This window comes from Naegleria gruberi (assembly GCF_000004985.1).
Source record: "Naegleria gruberi genomic scaffold NAEGRscaffold_35, whole genome shotgun sequence".
Lineage (NCBI taxonomy): Eukaryota > Heterolobosea > Eutetramitea > Acrasida > Naegleriidae > Naegleria > Naegleria gruberi.
The window spans coordinates 149,466-167,197 of record NW_003163292.1 but is presented as its reverse complement, the minus strand read 5'-3'; the positions used below and the strand labels follow the sequence as shown (position 1 = coordinate 167,197).

Sequence of the window (17,732 nt, the reverse complement as noted above, 5' to 3'; positions counted from 1 at the left end):
TATGCACTATGGGGTTCGAACCCACGACCCTCGGATTCGAAGTCCGATGCTCTTCCTCTGAGCTAAGCGCACTCACATTAATGTCTTAAAAATAGGCAACTAGTCTGATATCGAAACATTAATGATAATCAAGAGTTGCAAAGTATTTATTCTAATAACCATGACTATTGGATTCGTGAAGTGTAATTTTAAGGCTGATTGTAGTCATTCTTCTTTCGCCTTGTTGAAAGTGGCGCCAATTACTACTACATTTATGAAACAATTTCGTAAAAGAGAAAAATCCATCTTTGAAAAAAAACCAACTCAAACCTTTCCATCTCTTTGCTGCAAAGATGGACTCTAGAGATATAGTTGGATCACTTTCCTATTATTTGAAAATGTCGAACACTATAGACGAAAATAAATTGGAGAAACTCATTCTCTCGCAAATAATGGAGGAGGAAGGATTGACCAATAACAACAATAATACTAGTAGCAGCATTACCACATCTCAATCTTTAATCTCTCTTAATCATGAGCAACAACCACAACAAAATGAAGAAGAGCAACACCAAGTTGTATCAAACAATCATTCAAACACCAGTGAATCATACCATACTCAAGACTTTGAAAATCCTTCTAAATCATCCTCATCGGAAATATTACAAAACCTCCAATCAGCTGATGAAATCAATTCAAATAATTGTCCAATAATAGTTTCATCGTTGTTAGTGGACCAAGAAGAAAATGCGCCAACAGCACCTCAACAATTTTTGCTCACTGAGGACAATCAAAGTTTCCGAAACCCTTCTTCTCGCACTCAGGTAAAACTTATTAATAATAATACTACCTTCCAAACTAATACCTCACTATCTCTATCACAATATGAAACAAATCAAGAAAAAACTACTCAACACCATCACCACATCATGCAACGAAAAATAGAACCAATAATTACTGAGAGTGGTGGCCTGATATCACCATCATCTCCTTCTTTAACTTTTAAAATCAAAGAGGAAACTGCCTCACCAACCATTTCAACAACAAATAGAGTTGAGGATTTTCAATTTACAGTTGTGGAAATTCAAACAACTGTCAATGACGTTAAACCACCATCATCAATATCGAACTGTTTTTATTTCATCAAGAAATGCTCTAAAAAGGTGGACAAGATTTTGATATGCATTATTGTTTCCACATTGATAATTAGCTGTTTCCTTCTTTCATTCCCAATACCATTAATTTCAGTCGGAACGTATTATTTACAATCGTCAAAATTCGAAAGCTCAACAGATTCAGATGCAAATTCACTTATTTTCACAAGATTTCCTTGTTTTGTAGTTGGGAGGAGTAAATGCAATTCAGATGGGGATTTGACAGGAACCTTATTCAAAGTTACATTTCCCTCATTTCTAAGGGACAGTTCAGATCAAAACTCAACCAACCAATCCACCCAAGCCAGAACAGCAAAAACAAGAAGTCTTCTCACAAGCACGTGCTACACCTACTCGAGTCAATATGTAGAAGAGAAGGAATATATTTGTTATACGAATAGAGATGAATCAAAGGTTTCTCTCTCGGAACCTTCATCTCAAAACTCTAACTATTACACCAATGTTGGATTTCAATTGTTATTATTTGGAGTTATTGGTTTGATTGCAAGTGTGTGCATTGTCGTATCCATATGCTGTACCAGTTGGATTCTCATTGAACACAAACCTTGGAATAGTTCCTCACTAACAACTCAGGATCAAGTTCTTAAGGAAGCCACTGCTGAGGCTCAAGTGAAAGAAAAGGTTGAAACAGTTTAGGGTCAAATCAATGATTTAGGAGAAACACTTCTGAAGAATAACTGAATAGTACAAATGGAAAGCTGCGTGGTATTATGCAATAATTGAAACTAAAACAGCACCTAGGTAACAATAAAAGTTCGCGCCAAAAAAAAAGAAAATTCAAAAAAAATGGCAACGTTAGGAGATCTTGTTCAAGCTTCACCATCAAAACCTTCTACTCTTTTTAAACCAAAACTAAAAGAAGAGGCAGAAGAAGATGGAGTCATAAAAACACCTGTGAGATCAAGAACAGCAAAAAGACAACCAGTCAAGAAGGAAGAAAAAAAAACAAAAAAGTCACCAGCTAAAAAGAAGGATGAATCCGATGATTCTGATGATGATGAAGCAGATTCATCTTCAGATGATGTAGTAGAATCATCCGAGGAATACGATTTTTCTGATGATGATAAAAAGAAAAAGAAAAAAACCACTAGGAAAACAACAGCAAAGAAGCCAAAAAGTGGAAAGAAGAAAGCAGCCGATTCGGAAAATGCTAGTATTTGCCCATACCCAGTCGACAAGACAACATCAAAAATTAATGACAAGGATATGAGGATTCTTTTCAAAGCTGCAGGTGAATTAGGGGATTTGGATAAAGTCAAAAATATTGTAAAATCCAAAGGAGATAGTGAAGTAATTTCTCTTAGAGATACTGATGGATGGTCTGCAATTTTACAAGCTTGCAGATTTGGAAATGTCGATATTGTTAATTATCTTGTCAAGATTGGAGCTAAACTTAATGTTCATGCATCAGTAAGTAATTTGATATGTATAATTTTTCATTAACAATATTATACTAGTGTAAGAGAACAACTTTGCATATGGCTGCCTTGTGGGGATACAAGGAAGTTGTACAGGCCTTAATTGACGCAGATAAATCTCCAGAATTCTTAATGTCCAAAGATGCATGGGGCTTATCATCCTACATTTTGGCCGAACGTCAAGGTAATACAGAGATTGCTAACCTTATCAAATCAAACATTCCAGAAGATTTATTAAAGAAAGAGGAAGAAGAACTCAAACAAAAGAAATCAAGAAAAAAGGTCAAGTCAGAAGATGATGGAAAGAAAAAGACCACAAAGAAAACCACTAAAAAAAAGGCTCCTGCCAAGAAGAAGAAACTTTTGGATGATGATGAGGAATCCTCCAGTAGTGATGAATCTTCAAGCGAAGAATCCTCCAGTGAAGAAGAAGTGGACAATAAATCAAAGAAGAGAAAAAAGAAGGAAAGCAGTTCTGAAGAAGAAAGCAGCTCTGAAGAAGAAGTTAAGAAAAAGCCACCTCCAAAGAAAACCAAACAAGAACCAAAGAAAGCTCCAGCCAAGCAATCTGTCTCCAAAAAGAAGAATAAGATCATTGACGATGATGATGAATAAACTCTAAACTATTTATTTTACAAAATTTCAATAATACTGTAGATCAATACCTAATTTGAATCAATGATGGAAATAGCCTTTGTTTAGATCTTTCATTTCGTGCATCAATCACAAATATGAGTTGTCCCAGTTGCTTTATTGCGGAATCCATTGTGAGGACACCTTTTACATCATTGTGAAAATTACGAGATACATTGAGATTAGTAGCGAACCATTAGTGGCGATTGAGAATTTTTGATCCTTACGACGTAAGGTCGTATGGCTTGTGGTTTCCATTTCGTAAAGACACTCAAACATAAACAGCCATGAAAAAATCAAAAGCAAAAAAATTACATCTGTATCCAACAAATTGGCGACAAAGAGTTTCTCCTTCTCCATTTACACAATATCCTTGTCCAAGAATAGCTCACAGAATAGCTAAAGTCAGGTATCATACTTGATGTGCATCCTGATAATCAGCGGAATATTTAAGATATTATCCTCATCACTATTTAAATCCCACACATTTAATAGTTGCATTCTCAAAGAAAATCACTCGAAATGAAACCACTATTAATTACTAGCAGTACTACCAGTAGTACTAACACAATGCTTCAAATCCTTCCGCACCAACCTTACACCAATTTCTCCAAACTTCCTAAATCAACCCTTGAAAAAGGTCAAGAAAAAACTCAAAAGAAAACTGCACAGCAGAAATCCAAAATGCAAACTCTCAACTCCACGCAATGCAGCAGCAGCATGGTGTTGAAGGAGGAAAGTATTTCCTACTCACACCCAGAAACATCCCATCAAATAATATCTACTAATAACCAACAAGAAGCGGCACCAACAATCCACTCCATGGATCTTACCAAAAACAGAAGAGTTGTGGCGAAAAGTACGAAGACCATTCTGGCAAGCGTCACTCCAAACATCAACAAACAAAAAGCCACCAAAACAACTTCAAGCATAACTCTGGTCTCTCCAACTCGAACATTGTCTGCCACCACGATAAATAATTTCACACAAGATTCTCAACCAGTTTCGAATAATAATACAATGCCATTCACCACTGTTGTGACTAATGCAACAAACAGAAAGAAGAATGTTCTCATGTCAGATTCACCATCTTCGTCAACATCTTCATTAAATTCATCCTCATCCTCATCAAGTAATTTTGGTCAACAAGTGGAAATATTGGTCACCATGGATTCTCCACCTTCACCACAAGTTACTTCAGTGCAAAAGAATTCTGTCAGAAAGACCATCAAGGAATACTATAAAATTGAAGGACTGCTGGAGAAGAATGATGAAGGATTGCAATTACTGCGAGCCTATCTATCCGAAAGAAGAAACGACGAAATGTTAATCTATCTGGAAAGTAACAGAGAATTCAGACTGATGAGAAAGAATTATGCAAATGATGTAAATATGAGCCGTATAACTTTAGTGCGAGAATTTAAAACCATTTATGAAAATTTTGTAAATTTTGAAAGTTTAACATGTATGAATATTGCAAGCTCTATCAGAGAATCTTTCACACAAACTTTGAAGGAAGTTCAAGTACTTTCTCAAGATGAAATACCTAATCAGACACTGTGTGAGAGGATGGAAAAGTGTTTGGATACTTTATTGTTTAATATTCAATTACAATTCAATAATGAAATAATGACACATTTTAAGAAGAGTTCAGAATTCAAGACATTTGTAATTACCAAACTTATAGAACTTAGTGCGAGTGAAACATCTTCGATAATGGAAGATATGGAAAAGACATCTCCAAGAACTCCTGGTGAACATTTAATTTCGAATATTTTGGTCGATAATGAAATGGAAGAATATTCCAAAACATTTACCAAAAAGAAACTTGTAACATTAGATCAAATCAGACATTTTACAGCAGATGATTATCGTGATAAGATTGGAATGAAGAAAATTGGACATTTGAAACGTATTGTAAGAGTTGTCAATGAACATTTCAATAAACAATCAGGATCGACTTGCTAATAATCCTTTTCCAAATAATTATTTCCCTGAGATTTCGAACAATAATAATCATCAATTTTGAGTGCAAACTGTTCCAGAGCTTGTCTCCTCTCAGACAAATCTTTTTCACTCAACCAAGCACCTGGATCCAAATAATCATTCTCAATTCTACAAGCCAACTTGCAATTATCTCTCATTTCTCTACTCATCTTTCCTCCAATTTCCATCACCAAATAAGCCACCACTTGAAACCAACAAGTTTCATAATTCTTGGTAAATCCACTCTGAATTCGATTCGCAATCAATTCATATTTGGAATTAAAGTGTTCCGGAGTGATTATTGTTTCTTCTCTTCCATCATATTGATTCCAGTGTAATTCTTTATGTATATTGGAAAAAACATCCCAAAATTCATCATTTGCAGCAATGCCAATTCCCCAACAACCCATTATTTTTAATTATTCACAATAAATTGTCAAATATTTTTTTTAAATGTTTAATAGTTTAATTTTGGCGGGAAAAAATCATGGCTCAATTCCACTCTTTACCTTTCTTCAATGCTGAAAAGAAACCTGTGAACATGAACCAACTCTTGACATCATAAAAAAGAAACGCAGCATACCAATTTGCATCCCACCCTATCAGAAGAGAACATTGATAATATTTCATATTAATTTATAATAATTATATTTAAATATTCAAACAAAACTTTAAATAACATGACAAAGAAGAAGGGAGGAGGAGGACAATATCACCTACCAAAACATCTCCGAAATAGTGGTGGAGGTGGCAAAGGATCAGGTGGTGGATCATCCACTACCACTACTATTAGTAATAGTAACAATTCTTCTACCAACTATAATAGTACAAATGCTGATGTCAATAATATGAGTGCCTCTACCTTGAGTCATCAACCGATTGAGGTGTTATCTAGAATGTCTCCTCAAAAATTGTTAGAGACAGTTGGTTGTTCTAATAGCTCAATGATGGAATTAGGTGAGGCCTACTATTTGAGATTGGTCTATATTGATCCAGATGAGGGAATGAAGAAGAAGTGTAAATTATTGCAAGAATATTATGGAAATCTTTGTAAATTGTTTGAATTGGAGAGTTTTGTAACAGAGTTGGAGGTTGATGTGAATATTGTTCATCAAAATGCTCAGTTATTTGAGGATATTCAGAATGTTCTCTCTGCTATCAGTAATCAAATTACAACTTATGATATTAGAGCAATGTTATACAAGTTGGGAGGGTTGACTCATGCTTGTGACATTTGTTGTACTTTAGTGTTTATTATTCCTCATATTATTGACAAGTCATTGAATGCTCAGTGTAGCAAATTTATTGAAAATTCACTCTTGGCTCTAACTTTTATACTTTTCAAAATAACAGATCATTCGAGAGGAAGAGAAATTTTGAAACAATCTGGCATGTTTGGAACATTGTGGAATATTTCTCAATTTTATTCACAATATATTGACAAGTTCCTCAAGAATGAAGGTCAGAAAACAGAGTGGTATAAAGTAGACTCTGTTGTGAGTGAAACTGTCACTAGTATATTGTATCATATTGGAGAAATTCTGAACGCTCTCACTGAAGAGTATGCTCTTGAAGACGATTTTGAAAAATTACTTATTACTGCAAATCCAAAATGGTTTCCAACTATTGGAATGAATGAAAAATTTGGCAGATTTACAAGTGATATTCATTTTGCAATTCTGGACCTTCCAGATTTACTAGATTGGAATCCTAATGAATTTAATCTGTATATAACTGGGTCGAAACTACGTTTATCTGTTGAAGATTTCGATATTCATGCTCACTATCCTGTCATTAGAGCAAGAACTGGCTCTAAATTCCTTCACACAGCCAACGTTTTGAAATGGAATCCACAAACAGGACTCGTCGAAGAAGATAACGATAATGGACCTGGATATTATATTCTGAGAGGAGATCACCATCCAAGAAACACTCTTGCCTTTGTTAAATTTATCCAAGTATTATATTGTGGAAATATTAAGAAATATCAATCTGACTTTGAATATTTGAATGAATTAGTACCTTCCAGTTTGGGTATACAAGAACAACAAAATGAAATCAAGAAGAAGGAAGACGAAATGTGTGACTCTTTACACTCATTCAGTATTTTTATTCATAATGAAGAAACCAAAAAATCCCTTCGCCTTATTGTACCTCAATATAAGAACTCTGGGCTCAGTTCAAGTGTTTCTCAAGCATATTCTTGCCTATTTGACGATACTGACAAGATATTATTCACCCTCCACGTGCGAGGTTCATACGGTTCACAAAACCAATTTGAGAATTATAAGAAGGCATACATCAGATCATTATCTTACAATAAGACAATTTCCCCCATTAATGCTGATTTTAAGGCATACTTTTCAAATCAGCACTTGAATTTAGATCAACATTACGACATTCAATTACAATCCTATGGAAATATTGTGGATGAAGCAATTGCATCTAGTAAGAATGTACACTATAACAAAGTTTTAACCACAATTAAGGAAGAAAGTGGAATTCCTTCTCACAGATGTATTTTAGCATGCAGAAGTGAATATTTACGAAAGGTTTTGGAATATGAATCATTATCTCATAATAATTCTACCAATATGGATGAATTCGTTGTTCAAGATATTTCCGCAACAACCCTTTGGATTATTAATCAATACATGTACAGTGGAACCTCTGTATTTGAAAGAAATCCAATACCTAGTGAGGCATTGATTGAATGCTTTGTTGTCAGTGATTTGTACATGTTATTTGGATTGAAGAAGTTTGCAGAAGAAAAATTATGTGAGGTTTTGGCTCAGTGGAAGAATCTGTTTTCTAAATGGAAAACAGAAGATGTTTCTGGTTCATCGGAGATGGCAATTATTGAGGAATTATTTGAACTTGCCACTGTACATGTAGCTGTAAATTTAAAATCAGATAGTTACGATCTACTTAAAGAGTACAAAACCAAAACTAGTGAATAAGGACCTTGCCATAAATAATAAAAGATAATGCCGTTCTAATGAATTCAAATGATCTCACTGAGCGCGATATCAAGTTTATCAAATATAATTTAAGAAAACTTGTTTTTATTGTTGAGCTTGTCATCACATAAGTGATGAGGGTTTATGGCACGCGCAACACTGAATAACAGTGCAAGAGAGATGAAATCTTAGCAAAAACAACAATAGTTGCCAAATTTTATCTCACTTACTTAATCTTGGCAAAGTTAGTGAAAGTCAAATTGTAACCACCAGTGAATTCGTAGAAAGTCTTACTCTTCAATTTGTATTCATCACCGAGAGCCAAATTAGTGAAAGCACTGTAAGTCTTCATCAAGTTGGAATTGTGGATTTGGAAGGATTCTTGGTCCAAGAGAGTGGTGTGTTCGTCTGACAAACATTGCTTGCTTGGAGTTCTGTGGAGTTCATGTTGAATATCCCAGTGGTCATCAGCAAACAAAGTAACAGTGAAACGACCTGGTCTGAAAGTATGAATAACTCTTTCAATGAGTTCAGAGTAATTTTCAATCTTGGATGTCTTAACATTAGTTTCAAAGCTGACAAATGAGCAGCTATCTTCTGGAGTAATGTGAATAGTCCAATAAGTCTTACCCAATAAACCGTTCATACTGTAACCACATGGATCAAATTCGAAGGAATCAATTTCGGAACCTGGCAACAATTTATCAATACCAGATTGTTGTTCGATAGTAACACCAGGAGCTCTTTCCTTTCTAGCTTCTTCCATAAATTGTCTCATAACAGCAGGATCCAAATCGTGCATCAAAACTTCCAATGTTTGGTCAGGATCCTTTGTAATTTGATCATCAACACCTTGCATATCACAAATGTAAATATACCAATGGTCAGACAATACTGAACCGACAACGTGGCCTTCACCACCTGGGAAATCATCAGTCAAGTATTTCAATTCTTCTTCGAAAGAGGAGTGGTAATGTGGTTGTCTATGTGGGAAGACATAATTCTTTCTACTGAAAATAACCAATTCAGCTTCCAAACCTTGAGTGGCAGCAATTTCCTTCAACTTCTTCAAAATACCCAACAATGTGGTGGTACCACAAGTCTTGATGACAAGTTTTCTCTTAAAAACAAACAAGCTAGATTCACTCAAAACATAAGAAACAAAATGTTCGTTAGTCTTCTTGGAAAGAATTCTACAACAAGCCAAGTCCAACATGGATTGCCAAGTTTCATCAGTAACGTTCATCAAGTTGTAGAAGTTTGAAATGTCATCTTCTTCAGAACCATCTCTATGCTTATCCTTATATTGTTGATAAATTGGCAAGTCACTAGCAATAGGACGGAAATCTAATTCTAATCTCTTCTCTGGACCTTCGAATCCAGCTTCAGCACAACATTCACAATCAACGTGTTTAACATGCTTTTCGGCATAGTTAACAAGAATTGGTTTACCATTAACGTGGGTCATTTCTTGAGCGACATGTTCTACTTCAGCAGCAACAGATTCTTGACAATGGTCGCATTCAGTGCTAGGATGGGTGGAGGATGGCCTAGAGAGATAAATATATTCCAAAACCGTTATTTCATCATCACATGATATTCGGAGCAACATAAAAAACAGAAATCATATATATACCACAAACAATAAGTGTGGTACTTACATTGCTTTTTAAGATAAACAATAATTCTTTGTTTTGCCTACGGTTTTCTTTTATAGGTTGCTGTTCAGCAAATTGCATAAAGTAACTTTTATCAGATGATGTACTTGAAAAGTGGAAGCTTTTCAAAATAGCAAGAAGTAATGATGTTGTCGATAAACGGAAACGTCAAGAAAGTAAAGCGGCCGAGAAGGAGACTAGCTTTGATTTTTTTGAGACGGTTTTCAATTAAAATTCTGCAGAAAAACATTGAGCGTTGTGTTTACTCGCGTTTTGATTACCAATAAAGCAACCGCACCAGGGAGGCGTTGTTTCTTGGCCAATAATAAAGCCGTACACTCGCCTGCTGATTGGACGAGGTTGATATTGTAACGATGAAGAATCCACTCTGAACTAACCGAGAGAGCGAAATAGCAGCATGTCATCTGACATGAATAAATTAAGGAAAATTTCTTTGATTATTTAATATTCTATTATTAAATCACGGTTATAACCAAACACAAAGAATACCAAGATAATGAGAATCATTAAAGCTCAATAATTTTTTATTGAGATTTTTAGAGTGTGATATGTAGCCCGTCTAGCTCAGTCGGTAGAGCGCAAGGCTCTTAACCTTGTGGTCGTGGGTTCGACCCCCACGGTGGGCGATTCTGTTTTATCTTTCATTCTTTTCCTAATGTCTTGCTTTTAAACTTGCTGATATTCCTTGTTAATTGTTCCCTTTAGGATATATTCCTTTTGTTAATTCCTAATTATTGATCATAATTGTGTATGTAAAGGATTATTGGAATGATCTCCTTCCATTGATCATCATGATGACGATATTTTTTTTAAATATTTTAAATTGTAATCTTTCCAAGTTTATTTCTTCTGTGGTGTCATCATTGCAAGCTAATTGATGAAATTGTATTATTAAAATAATTATTATTCATTGAACTGCTTTTTATTCAATGTAATATTTATTTAAGCAATAGTACAGATAGAGAAGAATGGACAAGAATGATCCTTTCCACTATCATCAGTACAATAACTTGGTACAGCAAAGAGAGAATCAGGAAGTGGAGTAGTTGAATATGATTTTGGATCAAAGACCATCAAATCATTAGGTTGTTGATCAATGGCAACTGGTACATTATTTGCAATCATTTCATAATAGTAATTGTTTTGTAAACCCTTCTTATCCCATTGATGAACTGGATATCCATTATATGTAGTTTGTCCAATATAGGTGGAATTGAAAAGCCAATTAGTCTTCAAGACACCACATCCATTCTCTGCAGTACAACACATACAACATGATTTCAATTCTGGGAAAACTAGATATCTCTTTTCTTTAACAACTAAATGGACACATGGAGTGGACTTGTCAAAGTGAACTGAACCACAATATCTATCATGACTTCCATCCAATCTATCAATACGTTGTCTCTGATTGGTTACATCATAATAATAAGTACCATTGGTAACAAAAGGTGACATGAATTTGAATAGTTGTGTAGTTTCAGTAAAGGTTTGTCGGAATGTACCTGGCCAAACTGGTGTACTCTTTGGTTGTTGTCCAAATGCACAACCAACAGCAACAATTAAACATGTTGAAAGTAAAAGGAATGCAATGCTACTAATTCTCATCATTTTGTTTTTTTCAAAGACATTTTGCAAATTGCTTGCCCTGATGATCAACCATATTGTGATCAGTTCTCTCGGACGGACTGGTTGTTTTTATTGAGAAGGAAGATATGCACAACCTCCTCAGGAGGAAAATATGTTGATGAGAAGGTAAGCAGCTGCTTGGTGAGTGGCCACTTTGATTTGATGGTTCAATAATAATAATAATGGATTATCCTTCCACTCCACCTCAGAGCTCTTCATCATGATGGAATTTTAGTGTTGAGTTAATATTCGCCGCTGAAAGTAATGGAAGATCATGTGGTCAAATCTTCCTACATAGAATAGAGGGGAATAAGGGAAATTGATTTTTCACAGCTTTAAAAACAGTAGTTGACTTGGATGATCGAAGATTTTACAAAATGACATTTGGATTACAATAATGAAAATTCGAAACATTCTTGTTTTGCTTTTAAAAAGAAATGCTTGGAAATTCCACATTTTTCACAATCTGAATTTCAAACCTTTTCACTTCTGTTTCCATCCTTTTACGAATCAAGATTGAAAAAAAAGCAAACAATGCACTTGACTCAATTCCCATCAAAAGATCTTGCTCTTGATCAAAACCAAGTATCTTCAGAGGCTGATCATCTTCCATTTCTTCGAGTTCACTTCTCAAATCCTTCATCAGATTATTCTGATTTCCATTACTTTTGGCTTCGACACAATTGTAATCACGTGCCAAAATCAAGACATGCAAAAACATTGGAGAGAATTATTGATTCCTCACAAGTGGATCTTGCTATTGAACCAGCTTCTGTTCAGGTATTTCTGTTGAAAGAGTTGCCAGAACATGACAAGACTTTTGTGGATACTTTCGTTTCGAATGATGAAGAAACTAATCCTAGTGAAGCAGTGTTGAGAATAGAGTGGCAGGATGGACATGTTACAGAGTATAAGGAGAGTTTCCTTCAAAGGTATGCCTATGGAAGAAATAGAATAGAGAAGGTTAAGGTGCCAGATCATGACTTGAGTTTAATTGAAGTGCACTATTCGAAATATGCTACTTTACAAGAATCAATTCCAGAGAGTTTCGTTTCTGATGTTTTGGAAAGATTGAAAAGGGACTGTGCTGTATTGGTGAGAGGAATAGAAATCGATACTGAACTAATCATGTAGGTTTCGAATTTTTGGAATTTTAGTAAAATTTACAATGTAAAGCGATGCATTCTCTCCTCATCTCTCAGTTATTCCAACACACTTTGGAAGACTTGAAGATTTGAGAGTTGACAATACCACCAACCAAAACAACGATCAACTTGGTTACACAGATGCCCCAGTTGACCTGCACACAGATCAACCATTCATTGAGAATCCACCAGAGCTCCAACTCCTGCACTGTATCATTCCAGCCACAGAAGGAGGTGATAATTATGTGGTCAACTCTGTCCAAGCAGCTTGGTATCTGAAACAGATTGATCCTCTTGCCTTCAAGATTTTGAGTGAATTTCCAGTGAAATTTCACAGAAAACAACAAAAATTCGAAAGTATCTTGTACAAGCCAATTATTGAATTGAGTCAAGACGGAAAGGAAATCAAACAATTGAGATTCAGCTACTTTACCTATGCTCCACATGTTTTTGATTTTGATTATCTTCCCGAGTTTTACAAGGCCTATAACAAGTTTACCAATATTGTGAGAGATAGAAAGAATCAATTCTATTTTAGATTGGAGAAGGGAGATTTTATATTTTACAATAATCAAAAAATGTTTCATGCAAGAACTTCGTTTAAGGGTGAGAGATGGTTGAAGGGAGTTTATTTCAATTATCATGAATAAAGATATCTCTCTCTTTGTAATAAATTGAAAGAATATTTTTGAAGGTATTGGAATTTGGATTTGAATTAATGAAACTCTGAAATTTGCAAGTTTACAATGAAAAATTCAAATAGATGGTTTTATTATTAACCTTAGACTTCATGTTTTACAAATAACCTTTACCAAGCACAGCTATTACCTTCCCTATGTGCCATTTAGATTCTTCTTTTGAGCATCTTTGAACAATTTGTATTTCCGACTGTTCGAAACCTTTCTCCCATTTTTAGGCCAACATCAACATTTCCAAACAACGACAACCATATTCAAGTGCCGTAACAGCAAGAATAGAACGATAACAAAAACTATAAAAAAATGTACAAACACTCTCTCAGTAACCTCTTCATTGTAGGTTTATTATTGTGTCTCCTTGTTGGTTGCGTCTACTCTTCTCAAGTTGTTGATAACGTCTTGGAAAAGAGTGGAGCTAAAATTGAAACTCTTCCAATTGGTGTCACTACAAAGGATCAAGTTGCTGAACTTCATGAATTTGTTGTCAAACCACTTGTAAAGGTTGTTGCTAATAAAATTGAAAAGGTTGCTAAAGAACATCCAAAGGAAGCTAATCAAATTAAGAAGGACGTTAATAGTTTGAAGCAAAAATTGGAAAGTAGACTCAGAGGACAATTGAACCAAAAAGATGCCAAGAAGATTATGAAGCAAAAACAAGAAGAACTCATTGCTGGAATTAGATCCAATCTTGGTCTTTAAACAAATATTGATAGTTCAATAAATTATCAATATAAATGTTTAAATCCATGTTGTTGGCACAGAAATGTCAACTGTAACTACTTGTAAATTATAATAAATAATTGTAATATATTAGAATTTGTTTTTCAAAATTTACTCGACTGGAGGAACAATAACAGCAGTTGTTCCATATGCTAAAGCAGTGAAAAATTGAACACATCCACTAGCAATGAAAAGAGCAATCAATGCATAACCACTTGTTGCTGTATGGTTGGCAGAATAACCAAATGAAGCAACAGAAGCAGCACAAATCAATAATAACAAGGTACTGACAGTGTAGGCTGGACTAATCCATTCAAATCCTCTTTGAACACCATACAAACTTAAAATCTATCATTACAATGATTCATCAGGGAAATTCAATATTTCAGTAAATAATTTCAATAATTAAATAAATAATTCAATAATAATAAACATACACCTGTCAATAAAGTAGTCTTTGAGATTGTACCACCAACAAGATTACTGAAAGCAATATTAATATTTTGAGTCTTTCCTTGTCTAGATAACGAAATACTTTCCAAAATCTCAGGTGCTTCACTAATAATAATTAAATTGTAATTAGCACAGCAACAATCACTAAAACTTACCTAGCAATTGGAGCAAAGAAGAATGCAAGAGTCAATGGTGTAATATTCAATGATTCACCAATGACAACAACACTTTGAATGAATGGATCAGAGAAGAGATAGATCATTGCTCCTCCGAGGGCTAAATAGAGACCACCCTTCCAAGCAGGTTCATGCTCTTCTTCCTCTTCATCACTGGATTCGCTCAAATGATGTTCAGGAGCTGTTTTTCCATCTTGAGATTTGTTGAATAAAGTAAAGAGAATAAAAGCAGCAAATGATATACATCCTCCGATACTATATTCATAGTTGCAAAATTATATTAAATTAATTAAATTAATAGTAAATATATTATTATAATAATAATAATATTAAATGTAATTAAAACAATATTTAAATAATTACTAATAAATTACTAAAACTTACCCAATCCATGTTTGGAATCCGAATAAAAGAGTTGAAATTACAAAGACTAAACTATAACTCAAAAATCTAGCTTGTTGTTTAACTTTGGAAAATAAATTAATTCTTCCGTGTTGATGTTGATGTTGGTGTTGTTGACTATGAGAAGAGTTTGATGCACTCTCAGTCAAGGAAACCGATGATCGTTTCATAGATTTAGCTTCCTTAGCCTTTGATCCTATAATAATACACAATCCAACAGCAATGGTGCACACAACAATGACACTACCACTAATAGCACCCAAAGCAAAGGTTGGTTGATTGGAGGAGAGAGCAGTGATGAAGAAAATAGTCTCTGGTAATGTATTCAAGGTGGAAATAACAATACCACCAATGATAGAGGCATCATAGATTGATCCGAGAATATCACCTCCTTCAGATACACAATAGGCTCCAAATATTAAACAGCAAAGATACAGGAGAAAATACAGGGCAGCGAATAACATGTTAAAATTCGACAATTTTTTTGGCTTGAATCGAATCTAATTCCAAGACATTATTCCATTCAACCAATAATAATAAAAGATCACACCAAGGGATTCTCAAGTACTAGTTCATATTATATTGTAAAGCATTCTTGGGATCCTTATGTCATTTATTGGCAAAGCTCTGTCTAAAGATGACAAGGTTTTTTACACCATCTTGAATCAAAGAGGGTTTGATTAATTTAGTTTGTAATTGTCTTCACATGAAGGGAGATAGTTCAGTGGTAGAACATGGGATTGTGGTTCCTAAGATCAGGGTTCGATTCCCTGTCTTCCTACACCTTTTTGTCTCTGTAAAATAAATATAAAACATCTTTGGTTTTTTCAGTGAGTGATGTATTCTTATTACTCAACATTATTTATCGATTTTTGGTATGAAGGTTACATCTCGATATTTTCCTTAAAATCATTCCAACTCATTAAGGCTTCAACATCGTATTACAGTTAATATTTATCCTTCCACACAACCTAACAACATTCTAAATATTCTGTAAATAATTCACCAATAATTCATTTGAAAAATATCTATCTCATCAACAAATTCTCCCTTACCAATAGCCTGCATTCAAAACTCCATAAAAGAACAAATTTCCACCAATAAAATAGAAAGACCATTCTTGGACATCACCTATCAACAAAGCTTTCTGCATTCAATCAAAATCCAATCAAAATATTTCGCACCCAATCAAAACCCTATCAATTTGCTTCTTGTTTTGAGTAATAGGTGCACTGATTCCTGCCTTATTACTTCTTGGTTCCCACACATGAGTAGATATTTTGTGGACACAATATGTTAAACAATGCAACATGTTCTTTGATCACAAAACGGTTTCTTCTTTCCACACAAAACCAACCACACAATAGCAATTAGTAAGCAATATAATATTTATATATATTTATAATATTTTCCTTTGGCTTTCGGCTAATTGCAATGTATTTCACCACATGATGCAGTAAGCCAACTCAAAACCCCAATTATGTCCTCATCAAACAACAGATCTCTAAGAGTGTTCATCTAAGCGAGTGTTCGTTCAATGGATAAATACCCTAATTTAGAACATGAAAGGTGTGAATCATGCTCTTCAAAAAACTCTTAAAAACTCCAAAGAGAATGTTTGAATTTTCTGAAAACTAAAAAACAAAATGCAAAAGATTCTTCTCTGTACCTTCTTGGTGATGGCTGTATGCCTCGTTACTGGAGCCCTTGCTCACACCAGACTTGTCTATCCACCTCCAAGAACCTCTGCCAATGATTTATATACCTATCCATGTGGTGGTGTTCAATTCTTTGGTGATGGACAACCTATTACCACTATTGCTCCAGGTAAACTCACTGTTCAATTCCAAGTAAGTAAATAGTTAATTGTGTGGGATGATTATAATGAAATATTTGTTATACTTCAACTTCAACTACTACAACTATTTATAGGGTACTTTGTATCCAACTGTAAGTGTTTAATAGTAAGGAAGATTAAATGTCATGAAATATTTATAGGAAAATAGTCATGATGGTTCTCCATATAGACTTGCTTTGAGTATTGGAGGTGATGATGATTACAATAAGTACGTTCTCTTGGATCACATTCCACACGCCACCAATGATGTTGTCAATAAGACTTCATTCAACTATTCAATTACTGTCACCATTCCAGATATTAATTGTCCAAAGTGTTCTCTTGCCATGTTCAACGTTCAAACCAAATCAATGGGTACATGTTGTTCATATCCTCCATCTTCTACCAATACTTCAACTATTTGTCAAACTGCTTTCCACAGTTGTTCAAATATTGTCATTACTGGTACCAAGGCTGTTGATACTTTCAAGAATTCTTATTATTATAGTGGACCATGTGGTGATTATACTTATGAAGAAACTGTATGTTTAATATTTCATTATTAACCTTAATTTCATTAACATGTGATTGAAATCAAATGAATAATTGAAATATTCCAAAACAACAGACATATACAAAGAATTCTGATGGTAGTTTGTCACTTTCTACTGACGGATATGTTCCACCTGCAACTCAAAGATGTTCAAACTTTAAGAGTGTCTGTAAGAGCAGTGCTTCAACTGTTTTCACATTCGGAGCTGCTTTGATCATGATGTTGATGCTCGCTCTCTTCTAAATTATTAGAATCAAAGTAAATAATATACAAGAATTTAAATTATTTT

General features: G+C 34.3%; 10 protein-coding genes and 3 non-coding genes across 13 annotated transcripts; 9 read left to right on the top strand and 4 right to left on the bottom strand.

Moving 5' to 3' along the window:
- NAEGRDRAFT_t414 lies at window positions 1-72 on the bottom strand. Its single transcript has one exon. It is a non-coding gene; the product is annotated as a tRNA-Arg (tRNA).
- Window positions 73-332: 260 nt separating this feature from the next.
- On the top strand, window positions 333-1,790 carry NAEGRDRAFT_50417 (uncharacterized protein; the record flags this gene model as incomplete). Its single annotated transcript, XM_002675219.1, has 1 exon — window positions 333-1,790. The coding sequence occupies one exon, from the start codon at window positions 333-335 to the stop codon at window positions 1,788-1,790; it is 1,458 nt and encodes a 485-aa protein (XP_002675265.1).
- A 150-nt stretch (window positions 1,791-1,940) lies between these two features.
- On the top strand, window positions 1,941-3,208 carry NAEGRDRAFT_80385 (uncharacterized protein; the record flags this gene model as incomplete). Its single annotated transcript, XM_002675218.1, has 2 exons — window positions 1,941-2,564; window positions 2,612-3,208. The coding sequence occupies 2 exons, from the start codon at window positions 1,941-1,943 to the stop codon at window positions 3,185-3,187; spliced, it is 1,200 nt and encodes a 399-aa protein (XP_002675264.1). The 3' UTR covers window positions 3,188-3,208.
- Window positions 3,209-3,727: 519 nt separating this feature from the next.
- On the top strand, window positions 3,728-5,173 carry NAEGRDRAFT_80384 (uncharacterized protein; the record flags this gene model as incomplete). Its single annotated transcript, XM_002675217.1, has 1 exon — window positions 3,728-5,173. One exon carries the CDS (start codon window positions 3,728-3,730, stop codon window positions 5,171-5,173), a length of 1,446 nt encoding a protein of 481 aa, XP_002675263.1.
- Window positions 5,174-5,871: 698 nt separating this feature from the next.
- NAEGRDRAFT_69586 (uncharacterized protein) lies at window positions 5,872-8,151 on the top strand (the record flags this gene model as incomplete). Its single annotated transcript, XM_002675216.1, has 1 exon — window positions 5,872-8,151. The coding sequence occupies one exon, from the start codon at window positions 5,872-5,874 to the stop codon at window positions 8,149-8,151; it is 2,280 nt and encodes a 759-aa protein (XP_002675262.1).
- A 226-nt stretch (window positions 8,152-8,377) lies between these two features.
- Window positions 8,378-9,619, bottom strand: NAEGRDRAFT_69585 (uncharacterized protein; the record flags this gene model as incomplete). The annotated part of the gene is made up of 1 exon (XM_002675142.1): window positions 8,378-9,619. One exon carries the CDS (start codon window positions 9,617-9,619, stop codon window positions 8,378-8,380), a length of 1,242 nt encoding a protein of 413 aa, XP_002675188.1.
- Window positions 9,620-10,383: 764 nt separating this feature from the next.
- Window positions 10,384-10,456, top strand: NAEGRDRAFT_t421. The gene has a single exon. It is a non-coding gene; the product is annotated as a tRNA-Lys (tRNA).
- A 298-nt stretch (window positions 10,457-10,754) lies between these two features.
- NAEGRDRAFT_82679 (uncharacterized protein) lies at window positions 10,755-11,448 on the bottom strand. The gene has a single exon (XM_002675141.1). It carries the CDS (start codon window positions 11,439-11,441, stop codon window positions 10,773-10,775), a length of 669 nt encoding a protein of 222 aa, XP_002675187.1. The 5' UTR covers window positions 11,442-11,448; the 3' UTR covers window positions 10,755-10,772.
- Window positions 11,449-11,993: 545 nt separating this feature from the next.
- On the top strand, window positions 11,994-13,254 carry NAEGRDRAFT_69583 (uncharacterized protein; the record flags this gene model as incomplete). The annotated part of the gene is made up of 2 exons (XM_002675215.1): window positions 11,994-12,589; window positions 12,636-13,254. The coding sequence occupies 2 exons, from the start codon at window positions 11,994-11,996 to the stop codon at window positions 13,252-13,254; spliced, it is 1,215 nt and encodes a 404-aa protein (XP_002675261.1).
- Window positions 13,255-13,601: 347 nt separating this feature from the next.
- Window positions 13,602-14,112, top strand: NAEGRDRAFT_80381 (uncharacterized protein). The gene has a single exon (XM_002675214.1). It carries the CDS (start codon window positions 13,606-13,608, stop codon window positions 13,999-14,001), a length of 396 nt encoding a protein of 131 aa, XP_002675260.1. The 5' UTR covers window positions 13,602-13,605; the 3' UTR covers window positions 14,002-14,112.
- Window positions 14,092-15,534, bottom strand: NAEGRDRAFT_80380 (uncharacterized protein). Its single transcript, XM_002675140.1, has 4 exons — window positions 15,036-15,534; window positions 14,631-14,906; window positions 14,460-14,580; window positions 14,092-14,370 (listed from the first exon to the last, which is right to left on the bottom strand). Exons 1-4 carry the CDS (start codon window positions 15,515-15,517, stop codon window positions 14,134-14,136), a joined length of 1,116 nt encoding a protein of 371 aa, XP_002675186.1. The 5' UTR covers window positions 15,518-15,534; the 3' UTR covers window positions 14,092-14,133.
- A 229-nt stretch (window positions 15,535-15,763) lies between these two features.
- On the top strand, window positions 15,764-15,834 carry NAEGRDRAFT_t422. Its single transcript has one exon. It is a non-coding gene; the product is annotated as a tRNA-His (tRNA).
- Window positions 15,835-16,697: 863 nt separating this feature from the next.
- Window positions 16,698-17,732, top strand: NAEGRDRAFT_80379 (uncharacterized protein). Its single transcript, XM_002675213.1, has 4 exons — window positions 16,698-16,903; window positions 16,986-17,003; window positions 17,052-17,432; window positions 17,519-17,732. Exons 1-4 carry the CDS (start codon window positions 16,700-16,702, stop codon window positions 17,684-17,686), a joined length of 771 nt encoding a protein of 256 aa, XP_002675259.1. The 5' UTR covers window positions 16,698-16,699; the 3' UTR covers window positions 17,687-17,732.